Source organism: Diplotaxodon limnothrissa, linkage group LG19, assembly GCF_057381915.1.
Source record: "Diplotaxodon limnothrissa isolate DT_005_m linkage group LG19, D_limnothrissa_male_GT1.1, whole genome shotgun sequence".
NCBI lineage: Eukaryota > Metazoa > Chordata > Actinopteri > Cichliformes > Cichlidae > Diplotaxodon > Diplotaxodon limnothrissa.
The window spans coordinates 30,469,162-30,481,641 of NC_140614.1; the positions used below are offsets into that span (position 1 = coordinate 30,469,162).

Consider the following 12,480-nt stretch of genomic DNA (forward strand, 5'->3'; position numbering starts at 1 on the left):
ATGTGAATTTTGTGGTTTTAAAAACAATTATGAAGATAATGCGTGGTGGCATCAGGAAGTAAAATTAGTAAAATGTTTTACAGGAATGTAGTCGAGCAAGACTCGGCTCACTCATACTTGTTTTCTTTGAAAGCTTGCTGCCTTCTAACGCCAAGACAAGCTAGACAGCAGCTGCAGTCAGTCAAAGGTATCCTCAAACTCAGCATTGTGACGTATAAAGTGCAGTAGTCCAAACAACATACCAGCAGCTATTCCAGAGTTTTCCCACTCTTGTGAGACGCAAGGACAGTCCTGATGTCCTCTTATTTGTTACCTGTATGTGTTTTGAGAGTATATTAAATTGTCACTATGGTCTCCCGAGAGGAGCCTTTGATAAGAACAAGTAAAATGTCACAACTGCATCTCAAATGTTTTGGCTTGGCATCAAATCAATACAGGTCACAACGCCATCTACAAGCATCATCGTCCACGAGACTCCTGCCTGAGCTCATCTATCAACCTGTCCGACACTATTGCACACAAGACGGAGCTCAGGGCTGATCCCTGATGTAATCCCACCTCCACCTTGAACCCATCTGTCACTTCTACAGCACACGTCACACTGCCCCTCTATTCTCATATTTATTCTGCACCACCTTCACATATTTCACTGCCATGCAGCGAGACTCTTCTGGATCAATTTACTTCATTTTTCATGGCATTGTATATCATTTTCTTTTTGCAAATTTTCTAATCAAATGAATTTTGTGACTATCATTGTGACTTTCCTTGAATGCTCTTTTGACCTTCCTTTGCAGAATGATGGTAGTGCATACTTTAGCACCATCTACTGAGGAGGAAGAGTTTCCTCATGTGCATTTTAAATGTGACATTAAATTTGACCAAATTTACTTTTTCCCTTTTTGTTTAAGGTGGAAATTTGAACTTCTTCAGTTACAAAAATGAAAGTAATTATTTAAAGTTGAAAACTTAGTATATTTTAACATTTAACACATGCTTAAAGGTTGGGAAGCAGGAGGATTTGCCGTTTCCCTTTCTTTTTAATTTAGGTTTTAATGAATTCATATAGCTCAATGGAAGTCATGTCAAGCTGTTAAAATCCGAATAGCAGCAAATTTTTAATGCGAGCTCTTTGTGGAGGTATCTACAATCCTTCCAGGTGTTTGTTTATTAATTCATAGCAATATTTAAATGTCCGTAAAACATAATTACACTAAGTTTTTAATTCTCTTTAAGCTAATTGAAGTAAGAATAAAAAAGGAATGTAAAAAGACAACAATAACTTTTACGGGTTTTTTGTAATTAAAGAATTTTACATTTCCCAGAAGCCTCTTTGTCTTTACTTTTTATCATTTCTGAGAACACAACAAGTAATTGCAAGTATGTGCATGTGTTAAAGTATTGTTCTGTAATTATTCTTTTTTTAAAAGCAACTAATTATAAGTAAAATGATCTTTAAAATGAACACACCGAAAGCTACAAGGACAACTCAGGTTTTCACAACATGTTTCAGGCTTTGCGGGAACCGGGACGGAGTGAGCACTCTTCGCGTTCTCTCGCTCTCACTCGGTCGGTAACCAAGCCGAGGCTTCCCTGCTTTTGCCATGACAACAAAGAAACGATCCCGGTACATTCCCTGTTGTTTGGCCCCTGGTCACTAGGTAACAGCAACGCGAATCCAAGAAAAAACATCCGGAAAAGATCCCCGATTGTTCTTCTGTTCGTTTAAACGAAGAACACCAGAAGACGCTTCTTTACGCATCAGAATTCCTGAGCGACAAATCCACTAAAAGACATGACGACGCATTCTCTTCCTTTTTTAGAGAACAGTCCTGGTCAAAAACTCCAGGTGGGAAATGGAGTAAACAACATTTTTGTGACACAGTCGCAGGACAGCAGGTAGGCCCGTGGTTTTGAGGAGCAGCAAGTTAGTCTGATGTCCCCATTCATACATGCCTTTACTGTCTTAGACTGTTACTGACAGTTTTCTCTTCACACACAGAAGGGAAGATGATGCCAATCACATACCAGTTTTAAAAGTGGTAAGATTTGTGCCTTCACAGAAAATAGTCTCACTTCCACAGGTTCTATTTCTTCTATTTCCTGCTTTATACCTTTAATTCTATTTGATTTTACTTCTCCTTTTAAACCACTTGGTAACTTTTCTTTTGAGGCATTTTTCATAAATGCACCCTGCAAAGGTTTCAGTATTAAAGCATCTGAGTCGTTCTGGTTGTGTGTGTGTGTGTGTGTGTGTGTGTGTGTGTGTGTGTAGCCTTCGAGCAGAGTCTTGGAGGCAGGAGTGACTACTTTGCAAAAGACCCTGGTTCTGAAGAAACAGGCAGAGCTGGATGAGGTGGAGAAGCGACTTGCACTTAAACGGCTGGATTTTAAAGCCTGCATGGAGGCCCTTGCTCAGCGAAGGTCTGAACTTGAAATAAAACTACAAGAGGTGAGCTGAGACCACCTTAAATGAGAAGCAGTAGTAGTTATCCATCATCTGAAAGAGACTGTCCTAATGTGGCTGGCTTTTATCTTTTCTTTTCATGCAGACTAAAGAAAAAGTAGGGAAATTTGAGAAGTTCGTAGCTGAGAATGAAGCAAAGCAACGCAGAGCGTTAAAGAGCTGTGAAGCTTCACGGGTGCAAAACATTTTTAAAAAGCAGCAGATAAAAGATTTGACAGAACAGCTTAAAGGATTCAGAGACAGGTGAGACCTTGAAATGTTGTTTTTCATTTAAAGATTTCTTTCATGAAGTTGTTTTTTAAGCCCGGCTTTGCCATGGTTTAATTTGCAGGAGGCAAGTTTTAAAGGAGAGAGTGGCAAAATACAAAATCTATGAGGATTATTTGATAAAAACACGAGATTATCTCCCCAGCAGTAAGTTCAAATGCTCATTATTGAGCCTTCAAATGAACTTGCTTTGTTTAGCCTGTTGAGTAAAGCACACAGTCCGTTTCAGATTACCTCGATGACGGGTCTGAATCTCTAGTCATGCCCATCATTCGGCGTCATGAGACCTTATCCATCACACACCAGGAGCTGCTGCAACGTTTGCAACGTATGGAGGCGGAGGTGGAGGAAGGCCAGCGGCAGCTGCAGAATATGAAGGAGGAACACAGCGTAAAGAAACTGGTCAGATATACAAATACGGATGTTAGATGTATCATGTCTTCATAGCAGTACTGTAGTTTATAGCGATTGATGTGTTTTTGTATGTATTGCAGATGGCCAATAAAGAGCTGTCTGAACTGCAGAGTGAGTTAGAGACCCTCAAAGAGAAGAACAAGCAGGCAGAGGTTAACTTGCAGATGGAGCAAGACTTATCCAGAGAGAAGGTATGCCTTCCAGATTAGCTGGATGTGACCCTGCTCATTAATCTTGGGAACTTTGGATCAAATAATGTCATGTGTGCCCTTCATGTTTCAGGTTACAGAAGTGGGAAGACTGCTTATGGCCATCAGCAACCTTGCAGAACAGTGTTACCTACCAGAATACGGACCGCTGGAAAAGATGAACGCGCTGACAATGATGGACATGGTGAAGGTATTTACGTGCAGGATGAGATGATTGTTAGGGTCCATTTTTAGTTTACCCAAATCTTGACTGACCATTTCTTTCAGGAGTACATTCTGGACAAGGTAGACACGGAGAGGAGAGCGAGGAGGATGATGGAGTTGGGGAGTTTGATGACGAGCACAACCGCTGCGGCAAACAAAAGAGAGAGGGGGTCAATGAGAAGCTTTGGAAGTAAAACACAAATCAAAAGTTCAAGTAAAGTCAGCAGGAGTAGTGAGACATTTGGTTGATGTTGTAGTTTGAGTATTCATCACAGTGTTGTCTCTTATGGTTTGTTGAGAGTGGAGGTTCGTTCTTGAGGTGGGAAGAAGCATTTGCTACCACTTCGTAGCAAATGAAGTGTTACCAAAACCTTGAGAAAAAAAAAGCTTGTAGGAGAACATAATGGTTTTTTTTCATTATTTGCCTTTATAACATTTGTTCAGTGTTTAAAAAATGTGTGCACCAACCTTTGCACTTAAGACGTCATAGACAAGGAAATGAAAACGTAGCTGTTTGAAATGAGATCCTCATGTTTAACAGGTCATCCGAAGTTGTAAATTTGGATTTGGGCACATTGTATTGTGAATGTTGCTTTTATTTAAAAAAAATAAATAAAGTGGTCATAATCAAATTATGTAAATGCTCACTCAATCAACAGCAATCCACCACCTTTGCATCATGCAAAACACCAAAAACAAGCAGCCAATAAAATCTCCTTTGACCCTATTGCCTCACATTTCCCACGTTTCAGAGTTAAAACCTGTGATGCCACGACAATAATGTAAAAAGCTATAGTTTCTTGTTACTTTGGTGATTCGGATTGCTTACCCAAACCTATGACTGGGTGCCCCGAAAGCTTTATTGTAAGCACCCCACCAGCACGATGCATGAAAAATAGTATATGAACAATAAAAAACAATTTTAAGTACATTTTTAATACAAATATGATCCTATTTAGCAGATAAAAGCCTGATTCAGTACTTTCATGAGAAACTGAAGACATGGCTCGCACGCTATAAAAACCCCGATCTGGCCCTTTAACACAAGCACGTGGTTTCCGCAAACATCCGGTTTTTAGAAAGTAGGAACGAAAAGGCAACAATGTTTTGACACGCGTATTTCTTAACTGTCGTTACGGGTTTTTTATATTGTTTCCAGGTTGTTGAAATATGAAGGTACGTCACACAGTCAGGTAACTCTTGAAACTGCGGGTTTTTTTTCCAGGTAGTAAAACTGCTTGTTCGTCCACAGATGGAGGATGGCAGCTTGGTTTCATGTAGAGAGGACATTTCTTCGCTGTTCCCTGCGCAAATGCTGAGTGCCAAACAGCAAGTAGGCTATTTCGAAAAGGGGCTGAGGTTGATGTAGTGCAGGTGGTCACGGTCACCCCTCATAACGACTGTAGAATAACCGGACCTGTTGTCCTTTCTCAGGATCTGAGCAGCCAGTTTTCCGCCGTAAGAAAAGTTTGCGGCGACGGCAACTGCTTCTACAGAGCTTTCTGCTTCGCATACTTGGAGTCAGTCCTACACAGTGCCAGGGATTTGCAGAGGTCAGATTTAATTACTGCTGTCACTAATATCACCTGATTGAACAGCGTTGATTTGATAAGGGTGGTGCTTGTCTCGCCCCTCTCAATGTTAGGTTCAAGGACAAGATAATCCAGGGCAGCGCAATTTTGGTCTCTGCAGGATTTGAGGAGGATTTCTTCAGGCACCACCTGGACACGGTAAATGCACTCATATTTTTGTTTTTCTTCCAACAAGTTATTAGCATCTCCTCAGACCTCATTAGTAAAATAATGAGGGGGGAAATGGCACTTTGTAGCCTGTGAGCTTTGACTTGCCGTTTGATGTGTATGTAGTACATGCATCGAACAAATGATAACTGTGTGTGTGTGTGTGTGTGTAAAAATATCCTAGTCATTAGACCAGGGGTCCCCAATCCCAGTCCACGAGGGCCTGCAGGTTTTAGATGCGTCCTTGATCCATCACAGCTGATTTAAATGGATAAATTACCTTCTCAACATGTCCTGAAGTTCTCCAGAGGCCTGGTAATGAACTAATCATGTGATTCAGGTGTGTTGACCCAGGGTGAGATCTAAAACCTGCAGGACACCGGCCCTCGGGGACTGGGATTGGGGACCCCTGCATTAGTCTGCTTCTCAACTACTTTTGTACTGATTGGACCATTTGCTTTGCGTCTACAATTTCAACTGCAACACTGTACAAAGATTTTGAATCACCCCTTATTTCCTTACATTTTCCTGGGAAAACGGATGCAGCATTTTACTGAAATGTGCAAAGTAATTGTAATGTAGACTAAGGTTAAAAAAAAAAAAAAAAAAAAAAAAAAAGTTTGTGCAGTGAGCTTTAAAAGTCAATATTTGGTATGACTACATTTTATTTAACACAGCCTGAACACTCAGGCAGCTCTCTTGCCATTTCTTAAGTCTTCATGGATAGTTCCTCAGGCTTTTCGGAGGACATCCAAAGCCCCCAGGTAGACCTTCCATGGTTTAGATGGCTATAAAACATTGTTTAATTAATCACACTATAAGACCTGTTGCCACTATTTTATTCTGCTGGAACCAAAATGGTGGCAGCAGGCTTAGGAAGTCTGAGTATGTATATCAACCTAATTCAGAATCTGGCCATCTGGATGTATATCTCTCTGTATTACACACCAGTTTGTTCTGATTTTAAAAACACAGTATTACTCCTGCGCTTCACCAGTTTGGCATCCTGCTAGACCTGTGTAGTTATTTTAAAAAGGTGCAGAAAATGACTCTTGAATGAAATCTTACAGGCACCATATTTTCTGTAAAAAAAGCAAAGTCTAATTGTTCCTCTTTCTGTTGAAGGTTCTTCAGGTTGTTGAGCAAAGCCAAGCAGATGTAATTTCACTATTCAGGCTCTTCAATGAGCATACTACCTCCGACAGTGTTGTGCAGTATCTCAGGCTGCTCACTTCAGCACACCTGCAAAACAATGCAGACTTCTTCCGCAACTTTGTGGAAGCACCTGATCTACATGTCTACTGTCATGAAGTTGGTATCGGCGTTGCTGCCATATACTGCATAAAGAACCTCTGAATTATTTAAAGTGGATAATTCAAAGGATTTTGATTAAAATCTCTTCTCTTCGTTAAGGAAGTGGAGGCTATGGCGATGGAGTGTGATCATGTGGACATCTCGGCTCTATCTCAGGCTCTGGACATCTCCATCCACATCGTCTCTATGGAAGGCGACGGACAACAGCTGACTCACCACATCATTCCAGAAAATGGGGACCCATCCCTGCATCTCCTCTACCACACATCTCATTACGATATTCTCTACCCTCGGGCACAACTATGACCAACGAAACTGCTCGAATCAGGAATATTGACTCCGGTTGAATAAATTCCAACTGTGCTTGAAGACACTTACAAAATTAGATTTTTATAAAATCTTGCAGTTTACAGGAATCCATCATCTGGGGATGAGCATCTGTTGCACAATGTGCACTAAACATTTAGAGACTTTAAAATGCTGTTTACTTTTTTTTACCCTTTTTATAAATTGTGTCATTTGAAGTTTTTTAATAAACCTCTCAATAAACAAGTCATTTTGCCTTCTGCTTCTGTTTTTTCTGCCGTGGATGGATACTCGTCTCTGGTTTCTTCTGTGTTGAAACCCTGGTTAGGGCACTCTCCATCCCAGCAAGGGGCATTTGGGGCAGGGGGAGCTTTCCCATTTGAGTAGGATACTTGGTCTTCATTACATTCTTGAAAATGGGCAGTGAAATCAAACGCTTCAACTCCTTTTTCATCCCCTTCACCATCCTCTGCTGCTCTCTGTCTGCATCCTCATCATTTGCATTGCCTGTGGAAATGTGTGGACTTAATTTTCTGCATTGAAACTTTATTTTGAAATGCAAACTTGTTTTAAAAAGTGCTGGTTTTACCAAGTAATAAGTCATCATCCAGATCCACCTCCAGGGCTTCTGCTGCTTGCTTGAGCCAGGAGTTGTGGTGTTTCTCCTTGCTGTTGTAGTACTCTACCTTTTCAATTCTCCTGGCTAAGTTTACTCGCTCCTGTGGAAGAACCCAAGTTATATCAGTTAAACCCTTTAACATCAAAAATGGACAGGACCTTATGCTGATGGATCTCACCATGATTGCATCCATGCATCTGGTCTCTATGGGAAATGTGGGAAGCTCTTCGTCCTTTCCAAGACTCTTGCATATCTTTTTGAAGTTCATCATGTCATCTGGGCTTACTAGCAGCATACAGAGGCCCTCTTTAGTCGCTCTTGCTGTTCTCCCACTCCGATGCACGTACGTCTCAGATGTTCTAGGAACCTGGTATGAACAAATCACTTCTTGAGGAACAGTGCTCATTACATTGCTGTAGTTATAAGCCGTTGCCCAACATTCATCTTTTAAGCTGGTTTTTGTTGTAAGGTAAAGACCCTCCTATGAGCAAGCATTTGGCGACAAAACTCCCTTTTAACAGGAAGAAACCTCCAGCAGAAAAAGACTGATGTGCAACCATCTGCTGAAACTGGTTGGGGGTGAGGGGAGACAAAAGACACATTGATGAAGAGAGCTAGAGTTTAATAACAAATGATAAATGCACAGTCGTGTATAAACACTGAGTGCATCACGGGAAACCTGCAGGGACTGTTTTGTGGCTAATTGATAACCTCTTATTCATGCTGGAGAATCCTTGGGCAACTGTTTAAGGGGTTACCTGGTAGTGAATAACATGCTGGACATTGGGGATATCCAGGCCTCTTGCTGCCACATCAGTAGTCAGGAGAACACAACTGTGAAGAGAAACAAAAGAAATGGCAATGTCAAAGCTAGGTGCCTTTAAAAAAATAAGAAATCACTAATGTTTTACAGTAAATACAGCTCAAGACTGCTGCTGATTACAGGAACTACAAAAACCATCAGGACTTGAATGTGTCAAATGTTTAAAATGTGAATACTTTCACAAATTTAAAAAATGGTTTTAAAGTAGACAAAGACAAAACTATTTCAGGCATTTTTGTGCATACTAGACGAATTCCTTACTCCCACAGTTAAAGTTTAGATGTCACCAGTGGCACACAGTTACTGGATAAATGCTGAAGACAACTTGATGTTGCTACTGCAAATGTGAGCACAACTCACTTCTCCCTCTCAGCGAACCTCTCCAGGTTTTTCAGCCGTTGTTTCTGGTGCATGTTGGCATGTAGAGGCAGCGGAGTACAGTCTAGTATAACCAGCAGAGAATTCAGCCTCTTTATACAGTCAATACTGTTGGCAAACACCATGGTGCGCCCAGGATACTGGAGCAGGAAGTAATAGAGGTAGAAGTCCTTCTCATCCTTCTGACAGTGGATTTGAGTCTCAATCAGTGTCTCCACAGTTGCCTCCTTCCTGGTGAGGTCAATGACTTTGGGCTTGGACTTAATCCCCACTTTCTCCATAAGAATTTCCAGCTTGTTCCTCTGGTCCAGATTCTTCTTCTTCTTTTGAAGGAGGCGAGTGGGAAGGCTGTGAACCATCGTCAAAGTGGCAGAGAACACAAAAGTTTGCCTAGTGGGATTGAAGTGTGTCGTATTTAGCATTTCCAGCAAATTCTCCAGCTCGGCAAAATGCCCTCTTTCTACCATGCGATCAGCTTCATCAATGACCAGACACCTGTGTCATAGGAAGAAGAGGAATTAAGAAAGGATAACAAAAATCTAACAAATAGGCCTGCCTGAAAGACCTTTACCACAGAACACAGAATCAGGCTCTTTCACACATGATATGATTTGAGGGTTAAAAGCAGTGTCGGTAATCGGTGAAGGAAAAAAAACAAAAACTTATTGTGATATTTTGTGTGGCGATATTGTATTGATACAGGAACACCAAATATTAATATTTTATTAAATACATTAAAATACTCTGGGAAAACTTTGAAAAGAGGGCTCGATTCACCTGATAGGAGGCACCCTTCCTACTAACAGGTGTAGTCTGATTTGGACTGACTGCAATCACTCTGCAAATAATTGTTATCTAATATATGAAACCAGACAGATAGCCAACATGTTTCCATGAGTCTGAATGAGTCTCTCAATGTGTACAGTTCATCAACTGGCTGCCAGCTGGTTCTATTTTAGTTATATTCCCATAAAAATAGGAAGGTCAATGAGCGCAAGTTAAATGTTAATAGTAAACTAAAGTAAAATAATAAAAAAATAATACTTTAGGAAATAACTTGCAGTTTAAAAAAGGTGATATATTTTATTGGAATACTCAGCATATCACAAAATAATAAAAATCATGATAATATCATATCATAAGTGAAGTACTGTGATAATATTGTATCGATTACCACCTCTAGCAAATAAGTCAGACAGTCTTAAATTAAGACTCACCTGAGCTGCCTGAGGTTGACCAGATGTGGGTGCCTCTCCTTGATCAAATCCCACAAACGCCCCGGAGTTGCTATGATGATCTCTGGCCTGCGTTTCAGCACTCGTCTTTGTTTCTGCTGTGCCATTCCACCCACCACTAAGGCTGTTTTTATATCTGCACAGCAGGAAAACATTAGCTATGCTGACATTTATACATCTCTTACGAGAAAACTTCTATCGTAACACTCTGATGAGCTATGACTTACCTGTGAATTTTGCGACAGCATCAATATGATGTTTGACCTGAACAGCCAGCTCCCTGGTGGGAGTGAGAACCAGTCCTAAGAGGGGCTGACTCTGAGCACCAGCAGGTTTTTCATCAAAATCAAAGTCTGCATTCTTGATTACCCGAACACATCCAAGCTGTTCATCTTCTACGTCGCTGTGTTCATCTTCATCTGAGTCTCCTTGATTCTGATCTTCAGCACCTTCATCGTTTTCTTTAGAAGCCTCCACTCCCTCCTCTTGGTCCTCTTCAGCTGATTTTGTACACTCATCTACAGGTGGTAAGTACAAACTCTCCACCTTTGTGACTGGTTCAGCGTCATCATTAGGTTTTTCTGGGCTATTCTTCCACTCCAGGATGGTATGGATTATGGGAATGCCGAAAGCCAGTGTCTTACCACTTCCTGCAAGTACAACATCCATATTAGCTCCACTTTTAAAAATCTGTGAACAGAACATGACACTATAAACCTATCACTTTTATCTTACCAGTTTCAGCTGCTCCCAGTATATCCATACGATCCCTGATAGCTGGAGGCAAACACAGGGCTTGGATCGGTGTCGGTGAACCAAATCCAAGACTGCTCAGTGCCCTCAGGACAGGTGGGGGGACAAACAGGTCCTTCCATGCACTCATGTCAACATTTTTGCCTTCAGAACCAGAAAGTGCAGCGTTTGTCCAATTTTTTGCCTTCTTGTGTGGGGCCTTTGTCACTTTATCTTGACTGGATTTTTCTTTTTCCAGATCTGATGAAGACTCTGGGTTCGGCTGTTCTTCTGGGACTGTATCCTGCACTGTCTGCTGCCCTTTCCCCTTTTTCTTCTTCTTCCTGCTTCTCTTTGCATCTTTGGGATCAGCAGTGATGGCTGCAGAATCATTTTCATCGGCCTCACCTGCTACCTCATCCTCTCCTCCCTCAGTGGCAGCATTATCCTTCTGCTTTACGTCTTGTGCAGAAATATTTTCCGACTCCGTTGCAATCCCTTTCTTGTTTTTCCTCTTTTTCTTGGCTTTTTTCTTCGCTGGCTCACTTGTGCTCTCCCCCTCTTTGTTCTCAGAGTCTCCTTTCGCTCCAGCCTCCTCGCCGTCACCAGCTTTTCTTTTCTGTGCTTTCTTCTTCTTCTCCCTTTTCAGCTCTTTTGCTGCTTTGGCCGCAGCCTCCTCACTGTTTATTAAACGGTAATCCGTGAGCTCTTCGAAACACACCAGACCCTCCAAGCCCTCCTCGGAGAAGACGCTGGGATCGAGGTCTATGGTTTTCCATTTGCCTTTCATGTCGATGCAACGTTTCGCTGGCTTCCCTAGCCCGGTGGACATGCCTTTGTTTTTCGCCTTCATCTTCTTTGTCTTCATTTTTCTGAAAAAAAGTAAAGGTGTAAAATAAGTGACTTTAGCCGACCTCGTGAAGTTCCTAACGTGTAGTTATTAAAAGCGCACGTGCACCCCACGTTTCTTAATGCCAGCGGACAACTATTAACCGATAATTAACAGAAACTAAGCGTACAAAGTCTCCAGTAAACTACCAGTTGAATTAGTAAGTACTAAAGTCTTACCTCGACTGAGTGTAGGCTCTCTTAGACTTCTGCTACGATTACAACAACGCGAGACACGAGGGCGCAGCCATGACAGTGTTGATCACGTGGTTTGAAAAACTTTATTTAAACAACAGGCGCTGTTTCAATTTCTCTGGTCATTTTTTAAATACGTAACCCCTTATACCGCCTATATAAACGTTTAGAAAAAATTAATAAACGTTTAAATAATAGCCGAGGATGTCAAGGGTTTCAGTTTATCAGCTTTCAGTTCAAGGATAATACGCTGTAATTTCTTAAGGTGTATTGAAGTTTGTGCCGAGGGAGTTGCTTCACTACAGTAGTATTTATTATTCGTAGCAAAGATAATTACAGTTATTTTTTAATGAAGGTTGTACCTGACAAACTAGCATATAATCTAGTACATAAATTAATAAACGCATTTGTGGAAAAGAAAGTTTTCATTGGGCTCTGCCGTCCTGTAAAATAAAATAAAATAAAATAAAATAAAATAACTACACCCTCATGTTTCAGGAGCTTGCGGGACCACCTTTAACGGCGTATAACTGAAGTAATCGTTTTCTGTGTGACTCTCTGGGAGTCTCCCACATCATTGTTTAAGAATTTTAGCCCACGTAGCAAGAGTACTCTTGCTGCAATTCTTGAAGGTTGCAGGCATTCATTCATACACAGCTCTCTTAACGTCCTGCCACAGCATTTCAGTCG

General features: G+C 41.2%; 3 protein-coding genes across 3 annotated transcripts; 2 read left to right on the forward strand and 1 right to left on the reverse strand.

Annotated features, from left to right (window-relative positions):
* Positions 1 to 1,795: 1,795 nt before the first annotated feature.
* Positions 1,796 to 3,810, forward strand: ccdc197 (coiled-coil domain containing 197). Its single transcript, XM_085343514.1, has 9 exons — positions 1,796 to 1,899; positions 2,003 to 2,042; positions 2,276 to 2,452; positions 2,553 to 2,710; positions 2,799 to 2,881; positions 2,964 to 3,136; positions 3,229 to 3,339; positions 3,431 to 3,547; positions 3,625 to 3,810. The coding sequence occupies exons 1-9, from the start codon at positions 1,796 to 1,798 to the stop codon at positions 3,808 to 3,810; spliced, it is 1,149 nt and encodes a 382-aa protein (XP_085199640.1).
* Positions 3,811 to 4,642: 832 nt separating this feature from the next.
* LOC146612510 (ubiquitin thioesterase OTUB2-like) lies at positions 4,643 to 7,090 on the forward strand. The gene is made up of 6 exons (XM_085342358.1): positions 4,643 to 4,737; positions 4,814 to 4,894; positions 4,996 to 5,114; positions 5,207 to 5,291; positions 6,426 to 6,611; positions 6,714 to 7,090. Exons 1-6 carry the CDS (start codon positions 4,732 to 4,734, stop codon positions 6,918 to 6,920), a joined length of 684 nt encoding a protein of 227 aa, XP_085198484.1. The 5' UTR covers positions 4,643 to 4,731; the 3' UTR covers positions 6,921 to 7,090.
* ddx24 (DEAD (Asp-Glu-Ala-Asp) box helicase 24) lies at positions 6,990 to 11,839 on the reverse strand. Its single transcript, XM_085342357.1, has 9 exons — positions 11,776 to 11,839; positions 10,711 to 11,579; positions 10,203 to 10,625; positions 9,958 to 10,111; positions 8,723 to 9,235; positions 8,298 to 8,373; positions 7,718 to 7,906; positions 7,510 to 7,639; positions 6,990 to 7,427 (listed from the first exon to the last, which is right to left on the reverse strand). Exons 2-9 carry the CDS (start codon positions 11,573 to 11,575, stop codon positions 7,168 to 7,170), a joined length of 2,610 nt encoding a protein of 869 aa, XP_085198483.1. The 5' UTR covers positions 11,576 to 11,579; positions 11,776 to 11,839; the 3' UTR covers positions 6,990 to 7,167.
* Between the last annotated feature and the right edge of the window lie 641 nt (positions 11,840 to 12,480).